The sequence below is a fragment of the Lonchura striata genome, chromosome 5 (assembly GCF_046129695.1).
Source record: "Lonchura striata isolate bLonStr1 chromosome 5, bLonStr1.mat, whole genome shotgun sequence".
Classification (NCBI taxonomy): Eukaryota; Metazoa; Chordata; class Aves; order Passeriformes; family Estrildidae; genus Lonchura; species Lonchura striata.
In genome coordinates, this window is record NC_134607.1 from 57217442 (window position 1) to 57238888 (window position 21447).

At 41.7% G+C, this 21447-nt stretch overlaps 1 protein-coding gene across 3 annotated transcripts in view; it reads right to left on the reverse strand.

Annotated features, from left to right (window-relative positions):
* GRIN2B (glutamate ionotropic receptor NMDA type subunit 2B) overlaps positions 1 to 21447 on the reverse strand; it is a 224606-nt gene that overhangs the window by 22454 nt on the left and 180705 nt on the right. For all 3 annotated transcript variants that reach the window (XM_021552888.3, XM_021552890.2, XM_021552889.3), the window contains exons 11-13: positions 6167 to 6327; positions 3083 to 3270; positions 1035 to 1273 (exon numbers count right to left, since the gene is read on the reverse strand). In XM_021552888.3, the coding sequence (XP_021408563.1) occupies positions 1035 to 1273; positions 3083 to 3270; positions 6167 to 6327 (588 nt within the window). The remainder of the gene's footprint in view (positions 1 to 1034; positions 1274 to 3082; positions 3271 to 6166; positions 6328 to 21447) is intronic.

Genomic DNA, 21447 nt, shown 5'->3' on the forward strand with positions numbered 1-21447 from the left:
AACATAAGAGGCTCCTTTATTCCCTGACCTACCACATGGTGCCTGATGATTAATGTCAATTGTGAAATGGACACCATCACATTATCATGGTTTCTCAGCAGCTAGCAGATGATTAACATTTTTCAGACCTTTCACCAACCTAGCCCAGGTCTAACAGATAACCACAGAATGAAATAATCTATTCTTATCTTAGGGTCACCAAACACAACACCCCATCTCATCTCCAGACTAAACCACATTAGAAACTAACAATATAGAAAGAGAGGCTGTGCCCTTGCATTCAAAAGGCTTTGTAATTTCTCTTCAATATGTTATGCAGCAATTATATACTCCTTGTACAATCAAAGAAACTTCTGCTACATCAGCTGAGCTAAAAAATGCCAAGATTTGACCTCACTTCAGAATAGATTCGGAGAATGGACCAGTGGCTTGAAAGAAGGAAAATAAAGCTCAAAATGGGAAACTGCTAGCAACACTAATAGTAGAAGATGACTCAGAAATGGCTAGAATCTGTTTTAAATGTAAATGTTGTACCCTAAGGCAGATTTGCATAAAGCAATTGCTAAGTTTATGTGGTCATACTCTGTAGAAAGATTTCTGCATAGTTCAGGGCATGGCTTTCGGTAAAGGACTTCTGACTGTCAATGAAGGCACACTTCTAGTTAACAAAAGGTCAGCTGAAAAGCTGTAATTTAGAGGGCAATGTAAAACTCCTGAATTTCTAATCATACTATCCATCATTACTTGATTACATCTCACAACTCATTTTCGGGGAGCAAACAGTAACAGTTAACTTGTCTTCTCCTGTGTTTTCCTCTCCATGTGAAATTTCCATTTTCTTTACCATAATCCAGCAGAGAGCAGACATGTCACGAAAAAAAACTAACATGTTTTTTCAACATTAACAGTGCAAAGATGACACTGTGCAGACTGCCACCTGTGTATTAGACAGTCTTGGTGGATATTCCCATCTCCAGTACCTAGGACTGTCTAAATAAAGCCTCTGTTCATCCCTGACAGTTAATGGCACTCACCCTGCTGATGGAGAAGACCACACCGGGCTTGCCAGAGCAGACACCCATGAAGCAGTGGCGGAATTGCCAGTAGAAGAGATGCTCACAGATGAAGGTGATGAGACTGAGGGCCATGGCTGCTCCCAACATGTAGAAGACACCTGCCATATTATCTATATCCAGCTGGCTGCTCATAACCTCATTCTTCTCATTGTGACAAATGCCAGTGAGCCAGAGAGCTTCTAGCTCCTCCATCTCCCCTAGAATGACAGACAGGAGGAAAGAAACAGATTAGATAATCCTGCAGTGGCTGAAGAGCTCAAACTGGAGCAGACTGAAAGCAAGAAGCTGATCTAATGTAATTTCCAGTCCCCACATTCTTTTTCCAAATTTACAACATCCATAAAATATTCTGACTGCCCTTCTGATGGGGGCAAGAGTCCATTTGTCACAGGAAAGTCAACGGGATTTTTCCAAAGCCTGATATTAGCCATAACAAGCTGTACCACAGGACACAGCTATGACACTTGCTGGATGTCTACACCGAGATCCTGAAACAGTTGTCTACCACATGACTGAAGACCTGGCCTCACAAACTTCCACTTCCATTAAGTCAATGAAGGGAAAAATTAGTGACTGATAGACAAAAATTAATCACTTCTAGATGAAAACATTATACGTTTCCAACTTGGAATAAAAATATTGATTGCTTTCAATCAATTTTTGCTTCTATCATATCCATAGCTCATTAAAATCAGGTGCAATGTTCCAAAACAAAATTCAGTATTTTTACTTGGTTTTCTTCCCTTCAATTTTTTCCAAATTCAACACTTCCAAAGGCTTTGACCAATCAAAAATTTTACTAATTTATATCAGCTACGAGCAAATGTTCTGTACTCTAATTTCATACACCACTTACTACCATTATGGTACTTTCATGAGGGGTGATAGAGAGGTAAACACACACACGCACATATTGAGACACTCAGAACAAACTAATTTTGCAGGATGACAAATTGTTTAATGTTGTTAGAAAAGTTAGTTTTTCACATTTTCAATCTCCAGTCCAGTGGCAGGGGGAAAAAATCCATATATTTAAGTAGTGCCATAACAGAGTCTTTGAAGCTTTGTGGTGAACTTATATCCTTCTCTGAAATAATACATACTAGGCTTTTTAAGAAACAGAACAATCTATGTGTCAGGTGGCCAACCTTCTGAAGTATGTCCAAGTTATGTTCTTTCCATATTTGTAATACCATATGTTATTTTCAGATTTCAGGGGAGAAAAAGAACACTTATAAATAAAATAACCAGTGAATTTTATTTATTAATAAAAAAGGACCCAGGAAAATGTAATGTGAAATGGAAAAACAGGAAAATACTTGCTAATACTTTTCCCATGAACAGTTTTTGTCAGTACTAGCAATTTCTCTGTAAATAAGAGGTGAACTAATAAGAACATTATAGGTAACTATAATGTTCTTGTTAAAAACTCATTCCAAAATATGCTTCTGAGTCTCAAGCTCTTCCTTGCTTGGTTTGATTTGGTTTGGTTTGGTTTTTGGTTTTTTGTTTGTTTTGTTTTGGTTTCTTATGTTTTGGAAAATCTGATCTAGCTCTTTCATTAAGAAATATTTATCCTTTAATTCTGTAAACTCTGCATGGATTGATTCTGTCTAGAGCTATAAAGTATGGAATAACCACAGTCTGGTATAATTAGTGGGTTTGGTCATGGCAAAACCTCAAAGCTAGTGAAAAATTCACACCAGAAATCTTGTTTTTACAATATATTTTTCACATAAGATATTTTTCAAACACATATCTGAGCTTGTTCTACAAAAACTTTAATGCTTTTGGCACTGCTTTTGATTATACTGCTACCCTGCATCAATAACATGAAAGAAGTTACATTCTCGCATTTTTGGTGTGTTGCCTCTAAAGAAACCCCAATAATAATTCCATGTTCTCAACTCACATCTGAAGCACCAGAGCTAGAAACTTCCATTTCTTACACGCAAAACTCGGTATTTCTTAGGAAAATTCCAGCACTTCTTTTTCTTGTCACTTACCATCTCCAAAAAGCTGTAGAATTGCAAGATCAACCTGGCGCTTCCAGCCTGAGTCCTTTTGGATGGCAATGCCATAGCCAGTGGAGGCAAACACTTTCCCACTCCCAATCGTCACCAGCTTGCAGCCTTCATCTCTGCCAGCCATGTAGTTTAGCACTGCTGCATCATAAATGAAAGCATCCAACTTCCTGCACAGAGGCAAGAAATAAGAGGGTATAGTACAGAAAACATAACATCTGTATAAAATCAAAAGGTGTTTTTAAGGCAGCTAAGGAAGAAATTAACCTCTTTAAGATGTACTGCAATATGTCATGTATAATCATAAAAAGGTTTGGCTTGGAAAGGATTTTAAAGACAATCTAGTACCAACCCCCATGACATGGGCAGGAACACCTTCCACTAGACAAGGTTGCTCAGAGCCCTATCCAGCCTGGCCTCAAACACTCCTAGGGATGGGGCATCCACAACTTCATCACCCCACAGTAAAGTGCCTCACCACCACCATGCAAAAGATTTTTTTCCTAATACCTAATCTATCTAATCTTTCAGATTGAAACCATTGCCCCTTGTCCTGTCACTATGCATTAACAAAAAGTTTCTCTCCAGCCTTCTTGTAGGTTCCCGTCAGGAAGGTCACAATTAGGTCACCCTAAAGCCTTCTCTTCTGAACAATCCAAATTTTCTCAGCCTTTCCTTGTAAGGAGAGGTGCTCTGTCCCTTTAATCATTTTGGTAGCTTCCTCTGGAATTGCTGCAACAGGTCCATGTCGATGCAGCACTGCAAGTGGAGTCTCACCAGAGCAGAGCAAAGGGGCAGAATCCCCCTCTTCATCCTGCTGCCCACGCTTCTTTGGATGCAATCCAGGATACAATTGGCTTTCTGTGCTGTGAGTGCCATTGCTGGGTCATGTCCAGCCTCTTGTCCACCTGCACTCCCAAGTCCTTCTTGGCAAGGCTGACCTTGATCCCTTCATCCCCCAGCTGGTGCTGATACTGGAGGTTGCCCCAACCCAGGTATAGCACCTTGCACTGGGTCTTGTTAAATCCCATTAAATCCCCATGTGCTCTCTTCTTGAGCCTGTCTAGGTCCCTCTGGATGGTATCCCATCCTTCAGGCATCATCTTCACCTTCACCATAGTTAAAAAAACCCTAAACCTACAGCTGTCTTACAGGTAAATCTGGGTTATAAATGAGGATAGTTTATTTTTTTCTATCTGCTAATCGTCATTTCTGATCTTAGAGGAAATTTGGAATACACATATACTGCTAGATAAAGATGAATGAAGAGGAAGTCAAGGGGATCTATATCCTTAAGAATAGCTTATATTTCTGTACTGCCTTTCATCTTGAAAGAATCTAAAATGTCTTATAAAATATACCAATATTAGATAGCAAAGTAGGGATTGAAGTAAGGAAGATATTTTCTTCAATTTAAATGCTGGCATGACTTAGCTGAGAAAAAATATTTTTTTTTTCAAATCAAATACAGTCGGGACATTATGTTTAGCCCCTCAGTTACTGTGAAAAGTACTACTAGATCTTTACCAATGTCAACTTGGCCACGAGAATAGCTTTACCCTGCTGAATTGGTCTTTGTTAAAGAATTTTCAGCTGAAAATTACAATAAAAATTCTGTTTCAACACAGAGAAATCTCCATTATGGACTGTGTATAGAGCACAATGGCCTGATGAGAGCCTTTTCATACTGCAACAAATTGATTTGGATGTGGGGGGCAGTCTCAGGAGGCTGCATCTTCCACAAACCCAAAGACAGCTGATGAGTAAATCCTCCCACTAGATCTGAAATGAAACATTTTCTGATAAATGACCTAAGATCTTCCAGTTGCACATTCTCTCTCACATAGTATGTTTACAATACACCTCCTGCACATATCTTTACAGTATGGTGATTATCTCAGTTCAAGTCCTTATCTGTGAGGAAGTCTGTCCAAGGGTGAATATGAAGCCAGGATGACATCTATCACAAGTGATGGGCTCAATTTCATCCATATATCCATATATTTCCAGGACAGTGCATATTTATTTCCTGAATGATGACTATCCTGGCAAATGTACCTTCTCAGGATAATATCCAACTATGGCGCAGCCATTTTTAATGGGCTGCAGGCCTCTGAACCTGGCAAAGAGGTTTAGGAATATTCAGTCAATCTAATAATTAAATTGGCTAAACATCTTACTTTGTGCTTTGAAATGAACTTTTTTCATAAGAGTGCAACATGAGTGTAAGCAAAAATATTTTTTGTTCACTGTGGCTGGGTTCTGACAACTAAAATGGTCAGTTCTGAGAGCAGGTCTTTAATTACAAAGGACAAAGGCTTGCAAAATGTCATTTTGAGTTAGGTCCTTTGCAGATTCACTATTATTAAAATAGGATGAGCTATTCAAGCATGCTTTTTGCTAACGATTTTTCCCATGTCTCCAAAATTACCCAAGGAAACACTTACATTTTTTTATATTTCCATATTATTCAAACAATGTTTTGTTTAGCCCTTGATACTAAAATATTCCAGAGAGTAGGCTACTTCCAAACTATTTGCTTCAAACCTACCTTCCATTATATTGTATTAGCTGGTGATACACTGGGGTGGGATTAGTCTGACAGCTTCCTGATTAACATAATCTTTTATACACAGAAGGAGGGAAAACAAAGGAATTTCCAGATGACAATATAAATGCTCTGAAAAAAACTTTGTCCACAGAGACCTGTGAGCTTTCCTTCTGAATGCATAAAAACCCATCGGCATGAAACATCTTGATGAAGCAAGGTTTTCAGGACCAATACACACATAGATTATGTACACAGGGATACAGTAGATCCTCTTTTTGTTTTTAAGTTCTTATAAACAGAGCAAAACCAGAAACTTTTATACAGATGTCAATAGAAAAACCTGGCAAAAAGAACCACAGAGTCCTGTGCTACTGTGCTATGTGTTGTCTGGCTATACTTTTAACCATGGAATGATAATAGAGGCTCATTTTTCAAACCCTAAGAAGTAAATTTTCCAGAGAAGCATGCAAAAAAGGCAGGTTTCTGTGGTAAGTAAGCATGTAAGAAAGCCTCACCCAGTCTTCAGCGAGAACAGTGCATCGTCCACCCCCCTCTGATTGAACTTCACCATGTAGCTGTGCATTTCAGGGTAGTTGTTGCGGATGTTCCTTTCCGTGCTGCCGTTGGGAACTGTCCCGAAGCGGAAAGGGGGTGAGAAGTCATTTGGTTTCTGGAACTGAAGAGACAGAAAAAGGAATATTTCTCACAGTCTTTCAGACTGAAGCAGTCATCTGCTTGGGAGAATGTCAGAAGGTTGATCTGATTTTATTTTACTATCATGTAGAAAACATAATTGAGAATATATATTTTATTGTTTTCGAACATTAATATCTCCTATTAATGCCTAAGAAACAAGAAGTAAATCTGAGCAATCTGTTCTTTTTCTCTACTCTGGATTAAATGCATGAAATAGTCAGTGATCAGAGATTAAATAGGGGGTTTGATCAAAAGGAAAAAGGAAAGGGAAAATGTAACAGGGGTGCTGGAACAGTCAAGAAATGGTTTCTGATAAAGTCTATGTGATGTGCTTTTTACCCACAAACCGTCATTTAGTTCCCAAGACGTATCTTTTTCAGCTCTGTGGATGACTTTACACTTCCTGCTCCTGACAGATATAGAAAAGTAGTTAATGAGAAGAGATGCCTCTCAGCACACCTCACACCCACTTCACCAAACAAATTAGTAGCTTTCAAAGTTTTGGGCAAATGTCCCAAATAAAATGCTGGTAGTGGCTGAAAGTTACTAGTTCCATTGGATGCCCAGAACAGAGCTGGCAGAACACTCCAAAGCTTTTGCTGCTCACAAGAAATACATTCATCATATCATTCCCCCACGGCTGCAAGCCTGTGAGATTTTATATGCCACTTCCTTAACTCAAGTCATAATCAATGCTCTCTGGGATTTTATAAGGAGAAAAATTTAGACTGTCAATTATCAAGATTGCTTAAAACCCCTAGAACCAGCAGATGAGAAGGAGCACAGAACTATAAACCAGGAACTGAATAAGCAGTAAAGAAAAAGATGCAAAGGTTAAATGGAAGAAAGCCTCCTCCTCTCTGGATATATCAGGCAGTAGCTTGCCTGGTGTCATTTCTTGACTCCCAGCTGTGACTGTGTATTTCTGTGAACCTGAGAAGCACACTGACAACAGGCTAATGGTCAGACCAAAACCATTTAACAGCAGGAGTGCACCTGGTACCTGAATATGTGCAGTCATGCACTGCCACCTTCTACAGGGCAGCAATCTACAGAGAGTTCTAGCTTAAAACATATGCAGATGAGCCTTGTTCTTGAGCTCTACTTAAAGCCATTTTGGAACTTGGTCAGCTCAACTGAGGAGGCCAGAGCCCCTAAAGCAGTGTATCTCACTCACAACTCAGCCATGACGACAGCTAGAAGCTGGGTCTGTGGACAGGTGAACACTGTTCACCTGTTTCTGTGTATCAGCCAGCTCATCTCTCCAGTTTGGATGGCAAGATGGGCTAACTTGTATGTGCCTATGAAAGTGTGAGAGAGAACATCTATCCTACTGCTTTAAGCCAATAAAAAACATCAGGGCTGTTTTTCTGAACTCAGGTTAGTGCATCACCAACAAAACAGAAGTTTCACATAGCATAAAATAGACTGTAAAGTGTCTCTTAGAACTTTGTCACACCCTCTAGGGAGGAAGACAAACTCACAGCTATCAAAGATTGTAATGAAAGCAAACTTTGATGGGAGAAAAATCACCGCAGCATGCTAAAATTATTCTTTTTTACTAAGTTGATTAAAGCAGCAGCCTAGGGGACCCATCACAAGGAGGGCACTGCCATGCCAGACACAAAGAAACACAGTCTCTCCCCTGACATGCTAAACCAGGAGATTGCAGTGTGAGCAACTTGCTCTCCCAGAGGCTGCAGAACTCCACCTTAAAGGAATACAGGATATTCCCATTCCCACAGAACCTTCCGACGGAGTACAGTCAACAGGAGAAGCATCAGGCAGGCCTGACCAACATTTGTGTGACTGAGTTTTGGCATGTCCATTTTATATTTCCACCCTCCATTCCCAGTGACACAATCTCTACTTTTGTCTGCTTCCATCATGGTGCCTACAGACTGGAGTAAGAAGGATTACAAAATCAGGCATTTCTCTGTGATAAGAGAAATAATCCCAACTCTGAACTATTTTTTGTCCCCTCGCTGTTCCAGAGCCCATAATAGCAGCCACAGGTGAAAGGCTCCAAATTTAATTTTTAATCTCCTGGGTAATCAATAAATGAATGAAAACATTTCTCTTGTAAGAAATTACTGCTTCTGGCAACAGGAAAAACACATTTCTAGAGAAAGAAGTCAGGTTGATGACTTCTGCAAATTCACATACTACTCATTCACTCACCAGTCCTTATCTCCTGCTGATTCCTTAGTCAGAACAGATCTTCAAATGCAAATTACTCTCCACACACCAATATGCACACACACTACAGCAATAGCTTGGTGAACAGCAAGACAGGAAATTATATGAAAGGATCCATATGGGGCCCACACCAGACTTGAGTGCCAAGAGGAACACAGATTCCCAGCTAACCTAGCTTAATATTTACAAAGCTGAAAGTAACCAATGTCCAGCTGACTCCACAGTTGATGCAGCCAGAGATAATCAGCTTCTTCTCCATATTTGAGAAGCAATAGCAGTACATGTATGCAGCTTTCTGATAAGAGAGAAGTTCAAAAATCCCCATGTGTGTTTCTTGGCAGTAAGTGGGCACAGCCCAGTCCTGGAATGAAGGGATCTCAAATGAGCTCTCCAGAATAAAAAAATATTGCATCATTCTAAATTAATTTCTGTCCCACACAACTCATCCTAAGGGAACAAGAAGACATGTGAGCCTTCCCAGAAAGTTCATGGGACAGATGGGGAAGGAGTGTGTCCTCTTCTGCCAACACGGTAGAGGAATGTGTGGAAGACCTGGACATAATCTGTAAAGCGAAACCTAATTGACAGGTTGTCACACAGTTGAGAAAGGAAAGCCACTTGTTTGATTTCTCCCAGGGGCTGGGACCATGAGCCTGGATCATGAATATCAGGCCTAGGGAAGCGGGGCTCTTTGGCAGATGGGTCTATAGGGAGTCTGAGACATGAGGGAGGAGCTGATGCACAGTGCAGGGGCCATTACATGGAAGAAGCCTGTGCAGAGGTAATCTCAATGCTGCAGTGAACACAGACAAAGGAATTTACCACAGATATGGACAGAAAGGGTCAGAATGTAGATTAATTAGAGATCTGTCCCATTATATTGTGCAAAAATTTCTCTTGTCAGAGCTTTAAGTCACAACAACTCCACTCCAGGCATCTGTGAATAGGAGTCCTGTGAGGTTCCGGCAAAAAAATTGCGTGGTAATAGGGGAAGGGAAGATAAGCAACTATATCAGTTTCTGAGAAAACCCAGCTGTACAGGGTCCATACTTGTAGGAGCCCCACATTATACTTGCCTGTAGCAAGAGACCCGTCCTGCTGCCCAGCTCTACCCTCCTCAAAGGGTGATTGCCTCTGAGGGAACCAGCAGAACTCAGCTGCAGTCCTGTTCCCCAAGAGCCCCAGACAGAGATATATCCCACTTGCATCCTCCCACTCATTCACCATGGAACCTCTGTTGTGAGATGTTCCCCTATTATGTACCCAAGGTGATGTGTGCATCCTCTCACCCATGAAAGAAGTCACGCATGCTTCCCATCAATTGTGAAGGTGGATGCTAGAGATGGGGGTGGAAAGCAGGCACTGAGGATGCCTGAAGGGCTGCAGTAGCTCTGGGACATGAGACATCTATGTTCAGAGCCCAATGGCTGCCTGCCTGTTCAGCTCCTCACTCCACAAACTGAAATCAAGGCGCATTAAGTGCAAAGCAGACCTCGGCTTTGCAAAAGTAACCTCCCCGAGTCAGAGAGCAGAAATCTTCCTCCTCTGGAGAGCAATAAACACACAGGCTGGAAGCTGTTAGCACATTCAGGGGGGAGAGCTCCTTTGCCACTCCCCTCCACATCTCTCCACGAGAGCTGTGGAGAGCGGCAGTGAAAGCGGGTGTAAGTGACTCGCTGGCAGAGCTGTTTCATTAGCAATTTGGAGCCATGCCGCGCAGAAAGCAGCATTGTTCTCAGATGTTCGGATATCAATCTGCATAATGAAACAGGTGATAGGAGCTCTTCCCATTCATGCAGCAGCAATTGGAGGGGATTTAGGGATGAGGGGAAGGGGTTATGTCTAATTGGCCACAATTAATTTGATGAGATTTTTTTTTTCCCAATATATTGTCTATCACCGAATGGATCCTACAGAAAAGCACATCTGCACTTATTTATCTGCTTCATGTGGGCCCTGTTTACACTGTAAAGTGTTTGCCAATAGCATTGAAAGCAGTTTCCCAAACTCAGCAAGCTCTTGCAACAAAAAGTCTCCTTTTTAACAGCCGATCTACTTTTACACTGCTGCAAAAAACCCCAAATCAATCCACTGCTGAATAACATAATGAGCTGGTAGAACTTGGTGCAAGGCTGGGTGTGTGGGTGTAGTGCTTATACAGATTCTCTGGGAGGGCTCCTTACACTTTGTAAGGCCCAGATGACCAGTTTAAGTTCTCTACCAAAGGAAGACCCACAGCTCTGACAAATCAAACTGAGAGTCAAAAATTCAGCTCCTCTGTTAGCTTCAAGTCCAAAAGAGCTTAAGCCCTCATTAGATACTTTGAGTTCACTTCATTTACCTTAAAAGTAGGCGCCAAGGTGAGATGCCTAGGGAATTTCACCCTGGGAACTGGTCTGTCATAGTCCCTGTGTCAAATCTGCCTGCCACCTGAGGGCAGTTTGGACACCTAAAATAGCTTTAGACATCTACAGCAGCCCAAATTAATCTAGCCACTGGGCCATTCAGCCCTCAGGACATCTCTCACCAAAAGTAGAGGGAGCCAACCACTATGGGTAGCAACAAGCCTGAAATGCCCACCACACTCCTAATATATAACCTCTTTGCATTGCCCAAACATCCTCAATTGTCTCCTCTTTTTCTGGTTCAGCTGTATGTCACTGCAGTCAGCTTGACCCTTTCTTCATTGCCTGAAAATCCAACCAGGCTGTTTGCACAAGAGCTTCCTTCAGAACCTTAAAAAGTGAAGACTGGGTCAATGGTTTTCAGGTCTAACTCTGAGGTAGCTCTATGCCTGTACTTAAGTCCTGATAGGGTACACATATCCAAGCAGCATGTCTTGCTATAGATGCCTTCTATGTCCTCTGTTTCAGCTGAAAATTAATTCCTTCACAACTAATGGACAACTCTTAAAGAGAAAAAGCTTTTTTTTGTCCTTTTTGCCAAAATATATCATTTTTGTCCCCAAGCTGCACCACAAACAATGACACAGAATCACAAACTTGGATTTGACCCTGAGAGATATCTCTTCCACCTGTATCTCTCTGGTGAGTCTCTCCTGTTCATCTCCATTCCTGACAGCTCTTAATCCAGCCCACTGTGGAAGACAGCTTGTGCTGGAGACTCTTCCATGCCCTGGACAATGCCCACCAGAGTTTTACTACACTACTGGAAAGTTCTTCCAAGTATCTGAACTAAAGCCATCCAGCTGCAAATACAACTGCAATATTTTCTGTTATCTCGTCCATGGGCAGGGAAATCCACATAGTTTCTTCTCCTCTGAAGGTGCATTTTATATTTTTGAAGACAATTGTGTGGCTGCTTCACCATGTTCTTTGACTGCAGCTAAAGAAGCCCAGTTTCTTTAGTCTTTCTTTGCAAGCTGTATCATATGGACCTGCAACCATTCTTGCTGTTGTCCTTTGCCTGTATCCTGTAGGTCTTTCCTTGACTTACCCTTGGTTGGTGAACATGCTCTCCATCTATCAAGAACAATCTGATCAAGACCCAAAGACGCTGAGAGAATTTTACAGTAAAAAAGCTTGCAGTAAGGCAACACAAGCAATGTACTCAGTGTTCATGCTCATTATTACTCTTCTCAGGGCCTCTCTGTGTTATATCATGTTTTGTCAATCCCTCACTTTCAGCTTGCAAGTTCTTCAAAGCTGCAACTCTGTCCTGATCTGCATTCAGGTAGTAATCATTTTGTTTCTGGAATGTCAATCAACACTGCCAGCACCATCTGCAGGGCTTTTACTGTTTTCTTTTCTTTCTGCAGCTTGGATTGTGCACATAGACACATCCACAAACCCATGCCCCTGTCACCTGTCCTGGTAGAGGAGGTGCTCTACAGATTTCAAGTATGGAACTTGCAACTGTTGGTGTCTTGGTGTTGTAGCCCTTTAAAATTGACAAAATTGCATCCCAGCTAGGAGTGTGCCAGCTGTGCCAGCCCAACAGTATAGGCAGAAAATCATACTGCAGACCTAAATCTTAGCACTGGTACAAGTGTGTGAGGAGAGCAGACTAAAGTGACTGTGCTGCTCATTCTCTATTATTAATGACTTTCTTGTACAGATACTTCTCAAGATTCATTCCTAAAGCATTCCTCTCCCCTCTGTATAGTCATGTAGTTTTGATGTTACAGATATTTTTTTATTTCCAAGGTGGAACTCTTAGCCATTTCCAAATGACTATGAGTTTTCAGATCATCCTTTTACCCTAGCTCTTTTTATTTCTCTCCTGCATTCCATCACAATAACATTCTCTGCCTCCTCAGCAGTGGCTGGGACTCCTCACAGCTCTGAATCGAGGTGCCCCATCAACTCTTCCTGAGACCCCAGTTTCTTATCTTCACTAGTCAAAAAACACATGTCTTGATTTATAAACAAAAAAAGGAAGCTAAAAAAAAAGGGGACCCAACAGCGCCAAATCAAATATGTCGCTTTTGGAAGGGCATAAAATTACCCTGTCCTCCCTCAGACTTTGACTTTGTGGTTTATCTTATTATTCAGTACGCAGTGATGTTTCAAATTCTCTGTCTTGCTTTGCATAGCGCTTTCACCCATGAATTGCTCTAAAGTCCAAGAAAGGAGTTATCAGTTAGTGCAGCTGACTGCAGTGAAGTTGGCAAAGAATTCTATTAAAGTCCCTTTTAAAGGAAGATGTAGTATGGGTCAGACCCACAAACAAAACAGAAAAATATCTGTGAATGTCTGTTGGGGAAATATGGACACATGTGGGTCAGGAAAGGGAACAGAGCACCTGGTAACAATGCAGAGGTGAGGGGGGCAGGTGAAAACAAAAGAAAAGAGTTCAAATATAGAAACTTTAAAAATAGTTATCCTTGCAAAATATTTGAGATGAAAACAGAGATCCAATTGGTGGAAGAAGACTCCATCACATGCGGTTATTGCCAGAGCAGTGCACACAGTAGGATTGTGCAGCCTCTTTGCAAGCTGGATTGCTATGTACAGACCTGCTCTGTGCCACTTCTGCACCTTGGGCAGTGCAGCGTCACCCCAAACAGATGCTACGTCGGGGAACCCACGTCCTCCATGGACACACCTACTTGTGCCTGCTGCCACCACACTGCCTTTATGCTGACCCATGCACTGCAGATACACCAGGACTGAGGGGCCACTGCAGGATCCCACATTATATACAGACAGAGCCCACCCACACCAGCACACCAGGAATCTTCTGGGTGGGGCAAGTGTGTGAACATTACACAGGCTTTGTGCAGTTTCTCCACCCAATAGGTAATATTAAAGCCTTAAATATTCCTCAGGACACATTTGGCAGTATATAGGTTTCAAGTCACTGTTAGGAGTCCCTCAAGCTTGACCAGAAATCTGTAGTGGAATGACTGAGCTTCACCAGTCAGAGCCAAAAGCTGCTTGCACAGCTCAAGTGTTAGTATGTATGGTGTCAGAACACCACAGTCATATCTGTTGCAATGAAAGGTGCTATGAAATCATAGCTATGGCACACTTAACTTTTGGTTGTGTGCATGTAAAGGATGGAGATCTTCTGTTTATCCAGCATCAAATCATCACATGTATTTAATTCTTGAAAGTCAGGTTCCTTGGAAGCTAAACACAGTGGGTCAAAGGGTATCTACTGTATAATTCCAGGCAAACACAAAGGAGAAATTCATGAGGCAGAAAGATGCCACTTACTCCACTCATGTTAATATCATTAGGAGTGTAGATGTTCATTCAGAGGGACAAAATTAACTGATTAAAAAGACCTTGACAGGAGAGGTGACAGCTAAGTACAGAGGAATTTAAAATCTGCTTTGTTTGCACATGAGATGGCTGGTTAGCAAATTATGAAACACTCTGAGAAATTCAGAGGATGTAGTTTGGTGGGGAAGCAATTCCATTTTTCACTAACATTTTCACTAACAAAGGAAGGTCAGATCCTCCTGTCTTCTGAATACTAACAGTAGCCAACCTACTATTATGTGGGCACTATCCACTGGGCAGCACAGTGAAACCCTGCACAAGCCTGGCAAACCTCTAAAAGACTTCACAGGGCCCATAATTTTCATCCAAGCAATTTTAAAAGCTTAGTAAACACATTAGTGCAATTTCTTAAGCACATCTCTAGGGCAGAAAGGCAAAGCGAAAAAAGCAGGACACTTCAGACAGGGCAGCACCTTCCCAGAGCTGGGAGATAATGCCTTCCTTTAACCTTCTGATGAAAGCCGCCTCCTACCTGCAAGTGAAAGACAGAGAAATGAAAGCCGTATCATTCCCATGTGACTGGCACTCCCATGTGTGTAGCACTGAGCTACACCTGAAGGAAACAAGTCTACTGGGCCACTGAGATTTAGGGGACGTTTGACCTTGAGTAGACAAAGACCTGGGAGAAGCAGGGCTTCTTTCCATGCAGTGAAGTAAAAATGCCTGGAAAGGCAAAACCTGCCAAATATTTATCAAGTATATGTATGTGCATATAACTCCAAATGTCATAGTCACTAGGCGTCAGGAATGAAAGTGCAGGGGTACAGCTGTTGCATACTTTTTTTTTTTAAATCCTGTAGATCTCATACTTGCATCCCTTCCCCACCACTAATTCAGCCCTGATCATTCAGCTGAAGGAGCCAGCTCTCATCTCTCAGGCTGCCAAATTTTGGTGGCAGGGCCATTGTCTTTTATTTGACTGCAAAGTGCCAAGTACATTTATGGCACCATATAAATAATAAATAAAAATATTCATTATTTTCCTCTCCCCGGGCTTATACGGATGTGAGAAGCAGGACAATCTTTTGCTTCCCTCTCTCCCTCTCCCCATTATGTAACCCTCCAAAGACAGCTTTTTCCAGACTGCCAAGCAATTAGCACAGAAGCAACCAAATTTAACCACTACCTCCAAAGGGGGATAGCTCCAAGAGCTGGTGAAAAGGAAGATGAAAAGAAAGAGTCAGTGGTGGCCAAGGCCTGGGAAAGGTCAGGGTGCAGTGGAGGAGGAATGCAGAAGCTGCAAGCTAAGGACTACACCATGGTGCCATCATCAAAGTCCCTCATCTAGTAACTCTCATTTGTACCTCCAGCAGAGCCCAGGGGTTTGCATTTCTTCTTTTCCAGCAAGGATGAATTAAGCCGACAGTCTGAGTATCCTCGCCCTTGCATCTTACCTGCTTAAGTTCCCAACTAAACTGCATTTTATTTGTCAAAAATCCTGAATAGTCCCATTACGTGTTTTTACTGTCATTAAATAATAGAACAGGGTGGAAAGGACTTTAAAAATCATCTAACCCCAATCCTCATGCCATGGGCAGGAACAACTTTCACAATACGAGTTGCTCAGAGCCCCATCCAACCTGGCTTGAACAGTTCCAGGGATGAGGCATCCACAACTTCTCTGGGCACTGCTTCCAGTGCATCACCACCATCACAGCAAATAATTTTTTCCTAATACTTAATTTAAACCTATTCTATTTCAAGCCCTTACCCCTCATCCTGCCATTACATGCTCTTGTTAAAAAAGCTTCTCTCCATCTTTCTTGTAGGTTTCCCTTCGGGTACTGGAAGGCCACAATTAGGTCACCTTAAGGCCTTCCCTTTTCCAGGCTGAACATTCCCAGTTCTCTCAGCTTTTCCTTGTAAGGAGAGGTGCTCTGTCCCTTTAATCATTTTGGTGGCCTCCTCTGGAACTGCTGTAACAGGTCTATCCTTTTTTGTGCAGAGGACCTCAGAGCTGGATGCAGCACTGCAAGTGGGGTCTCACCAGAGCAGAGCAAAGGGGCAGAATCCCCTCCTTCATCCTGCTGCCCACACTCCTTTGGATGCAACCCAAATTGGGTTACAGGATACAATTGGCTTTCTATGCTGTGAGTGCCATTGCTGGCAGGACTGCTCTTGATCCCTTCAACCCCCAGTCTTTTTTGAAACCAGAGAAGTCCCTACAGATGAACAGAAAAAGAGAGAATCCTGAGAGAAAAGTGAAGGCTAAAGCACACTGCAGCCTCCTTGCTGCTCCGCACTGTACAGTGCTGAACTGAAGAAAAAGAAGGAGAATGACAAAGAAACTAGGACTGAAGCAGGGGGAAAACAAAACATGTTTGAAGACCTTTAAACTTTAAACATTTATAGTCTTAAAAACTACTGAATCACATTTTAGCACACAGGCACAGAGGTTTGTTCCAAAGATCTCAGAAAACATAAAAATTATCCCAATACAAAGTCTGCAGAATGTCTAAATCTAAGATAAACACACCCATCTGCAACTGCAAAGTTTTTCTATGATTATATTTATGTATACAATAAATGTAAGTCACAAATCAGAAAAATCTATTACTAACATATGACATGCTGTAGTTATTTAATAGCTATTTATTAATATGAAAATTTTAGCATAATATGTAATTACACATAGCACACATGCATTATGTGCATTTACACATAATATATAGCTACACTTGTAATATTTTAAAATACTTAATACTATAGCACCTGATGATTTACAAGGATATATAGCGAAATAATCAAATTTTAAGCCATAATATTTCAGACTATCAGAGCTCTGAGTTTTTTACACTTCACTATGAGGCAGTGTTTCTTTTATTAAGTGCTAGTTGATACCACTATTTTTGATAAAGGTCATATTTAAGCAAAAGGCACAGTTCAACTGTGAGGTGTACAGGGAAATGTACCCCTAGGAAAGCACTGTGGAAAGAAAATCAACTCTACCCCCATGACATAAGGTTTGGAGATTCAAGAACCTCTTTATTTTGGGGACGTTTTTAGTGTCAAGTAAGGTGCATCAGATTTACACATTCTGGAAGAGGTTATGATTTATCACAGGAGGACAGGATTGGAAGTGGTATGGTCCTTCTTCTGTCTGCCTAACTCATATCTCCACAAAGGTGTCCTGACAATAAAAGTCATACTGCTGTTGAAAGATGGTGTACTTTCTGCCTTTGGACACTGCCACATAAAACTTTCTTTGTATTCTGCTGAAATGTATGGAAGTACCACAAATGTCAGTTAACACTATTTAATCCCAGGGAAGATTTGTACTGCCTCCAAGCCATCTAGTTAGACAATCTTCTCCTTGTAGAGCTCACAAGGCACAAGACTGAATCTCACTTTTAGTCCACTTGAAAAATGTCTAGCTGAAGGTATCTGCTCTGCATTTTCTCTGGACTTCTCCAGAGCAGGTATTTTTTGTACAAAAGCTGCAAGATCAGGGAAGCATTTAACTGCAATCATGTAAAAAATAGCCCGTTGACTCTATGTCACCGCTCATGAGCACAAAGTTAAACACACACTTAAGTCTTCTGCATATATGGGATCCTTGTATAATTCTGATTTAATGTGCTGCAAAGTACAATGTGGGAAATAATTCATCTTTCAGTTTCACAGTCAAGCATCTATTACTGCCAGAAAAGAGCAGATCCATTTCTTTCTGTACTTTTTTCAGTGAGGCTTTTGTTTTGTATCAACCTGAAATGTTCCATTCATCTCAGATCTACCTATGTTGTTTTGTCTTCCAGTTATCTCTGTCTGTCCCCTTCCTTTGTTACAGAAAAAAAAATATCTTTTTTCCACTTTTTTCACCCTTAAATGTAGGTCACTTTTATGTGTAGTGCCTTTAGAAAATGACGTGTCAAAATACATGTCAGAAATAGCAAAGTATTTTGTATAAAGTATACTAAAATGAGCTATTTTGGAAAATATCAGAAATTCCTTCTGCCTTCTTATATTCTCCTCAAGTTTGTTCTTTTTCATAAAAATACTGGGCAGTTTTAACTTCAAAACCTACCTTTCAAAAAAAGAAATAAACTCATATCTATTGGAAAAATAACTGACCCGTGCTGCATTTGTATCAACATTGCATTAACATCTTAAAAAGCAAATAAGTCAAATATGTGTGAAATTTCAGCAATCTGTATTAATTTGCAGGCATGCTGAAATCAATTTCTCTCCTTTTCATGTCAATTACAAATTACTATTTTGATACTTTATTAACTTCTTTGGCATTTCCAACTAATTTATAGGAAAGGATACTATTTTTTTATTATTATTAACCTACTGCCTTCTAAATCAATTTATTTAAATGCCCTGCTGACTGTCCACATTTGCTTTTATTCTATTACTACTTTTATATGAATGGAAATTACGTATAGCTATTAGATTACTTCACACATTAGTTCATTTTATATAATCTTTCCTGTATTTATTGCCTTCGTTAGACTGAAATACCGCAGGCGCTTGTTTCTCTAATGTGTCTGAAGCTCTCCCACTAATGGAAATTGGGTTATATCTTCCGATTACACTCAGATGAAATCCAGACCCGGGAGCTGACTGCATATTCTGCGACAGGCCCTCTTACCACAGGGGCTTTCGCAGGCATTGGGGCAGCAGCAGCCCCCCACATGGATCCTGGATGGATGCAGCCCAGCAGCACGTGCAAATGTGGCACTGTCCCTACCAGGACTGCCTCCAGGCCCTCTGCTGCACAAGGTGGACCAGTGGGGGCAGAGGGTGCTGCTTTGGCACCTGTGCAGGAAGGAAATGGTTCAGCATGCCACAAGCACAGGGAGCTGCAAAGGAGATGCTGTCAGCAGCAGGAGTTTTCCTGCAGAACTGACAAGGCCAGTGCTGCTCTCAGGCAGGAGCAGGTTTCTCCTCCCTCAAACTGCCCATGGCCGCCCCAGAGTCAAGAGCTAAAGCTGGATGTACGATTTAGCAGCTCCAAAGGTTAACATGGGGGAATTAAAAGCCATCGTAAGGTGGGTTCCTGCATCAGCTCTGGCACCTGTTTTGAGCCCACTGTGCTCAAAGAGTGGCATTCAGTAAGGTGAGCATCACCTGGGACAGAGAGAGAGTGGCAGAGGTCCCTATGTTCATACAGGGGTTCTCCAGACACCCTCAGTTCCACCTGGCCCCTGCGACAGAGGCATCCACTCCAGCCCAGCTCAGACAGACGTGCTCAAGCGTCCACAGAAACACAGTGGGGACATGACATTAGTCATTGTCTTGCATGTCATTAGGAAGTAAATGCTGGGGCATAGCCAAGACATTCACCATCCTGAGACATCTGGAGCATTTCAGTCTGCTTTTCTGGGGAAGTGGCATGCCAGCAGCTGTAGGTGTCTCTTGCAGTGATTCTTCCCAGGCAAAACCTAAGGAAGAGGGTCCAAGGAGACGCTCAGGGTTGCTGTTGCAGAGTGTAGCCAGTCTGACCTTGGCAAGTGCACCCCAGCCAGGCACAGGAAAGGATTTTTTGAGTGCATCTGGCATTTTGGCTGCTCTACAGTGTCAATGGGACACCTTCCCCAGGTACTGTTGAACTACAGACATTTGCAAGCAGATCTGAGTCTAGGCAAGTACGAACAGTATCCTTTTGTTACTGTCACTTTACCAATTGGCTTGGATTACATAATCTCCTGAGTCCTTGTGGTGGACACAGGTGCCCTTACCACCTGATGGAGAAGGCCAGGAGACCAATCTGCCTGACTTTTGCTGTGGACACCAGATCATACATTTAGGATAAAAGAAATTGGAAGCAACAGTTTTTCCTCTTGGAAAACAGTCTTTCCCACCTGGCTTTGAACAGTGACTGCCTCTTTTGAAAGTCTGAACTAGCTTTAAACAAGCAAGAGAAGTGAGGTAGAGCACAGTGCACCTCCATGTGCCCTGGATGTGGCTGTCCCCTTCACCTGGCAAGCAGTGCATTGAGAGAGTGAGTGAGTTGCAAGCAGTGTTCCTTTTGGAAAAGGGAAAAGATGAGATCCAGAAGAGTGAATTCCTCCCAGATCAGGGGATCTTGAAGCAGTGTGACAAATGTCTGGATGACTGCTCCCATATCCTACAGGGCCCTTTGCATATTCAGAAGGTAAAATCCATAAGTCCGATAGATCAAGCTCATTCACTCACTTATTCTGGATGGAGTTAGTCCCACCTGCCTTTATTGCCCAAAGGCAGCTGTTAGCCTTCAGTTTCACCAGCCAATTTTCATTTGACTCCAGATGCTCTGGTAGATTGCAATCTTACCCAAATATTGTACTTGCACTAGCAGCTACGTTTGAGGCATACCACAATCCTCTATGTACTATAGCCTTTCTGTTCCTGAAGGAAAAAAGGACATATGTTTTAGCATAGCAAAAGTAAATACAGGTACGTTGGCAGAGAAAAGTAGAAGAAAATGGCCTCAATCCAATATACACAGGTGGCCCTACAGTGAAATCATCTAAAACAGGCCCAGAAATTTGTATTCAAAGGCTCTGTGAAGCTCCAGGAGCCACTGCTTTCAAATAATATTTCATGCACATATCTCTGCAGGTATGAAGAATATCTTGAAAAACATGAGAATGAAAGCATGTTCTCTCCATGAGCCTAGGCACAGCCTGAGACAGTAGATCACAGGTATAAACTATCCCATTTAGCCCAGACAGTTTAAAACCTAATGATGACAAACTAATGTTACCTCTGATAGAGCTGGCTGGTTTTGAACAGTATCTTTCAATCCGAAGGAGCTCACAGCTTCTTAAGAGTCTCTGTAACAATCTCCACCTGACAGAAAAGCATCTTCCCCTCCACCCCATCCTCAACACAGCACATTGCAAATGGAGAGACAGTGTGAAATAAATTGAGATCAAAATTAAAACAAATAACAGAAGTACTTCTGCATGGATTGTATTATTCTCTGCCATGTTTCATTCCATGAAAAAGAAACAGAAACCAAACAACAAAATGAGTAATAAAAACTCTATGATTAATCCATCACAGAATTTCCAGCCTGCTGAACAGGATACCATATACACAGGAGGCCTAGCCACAAATTATTTCTAGACTATCATGACGGACACAAGAGTCAGTAACTATAACCAAACCATCATCCACACCTGACATTTGTAGTCCTCCTCTTGCTGCTATCCCCAATAGCA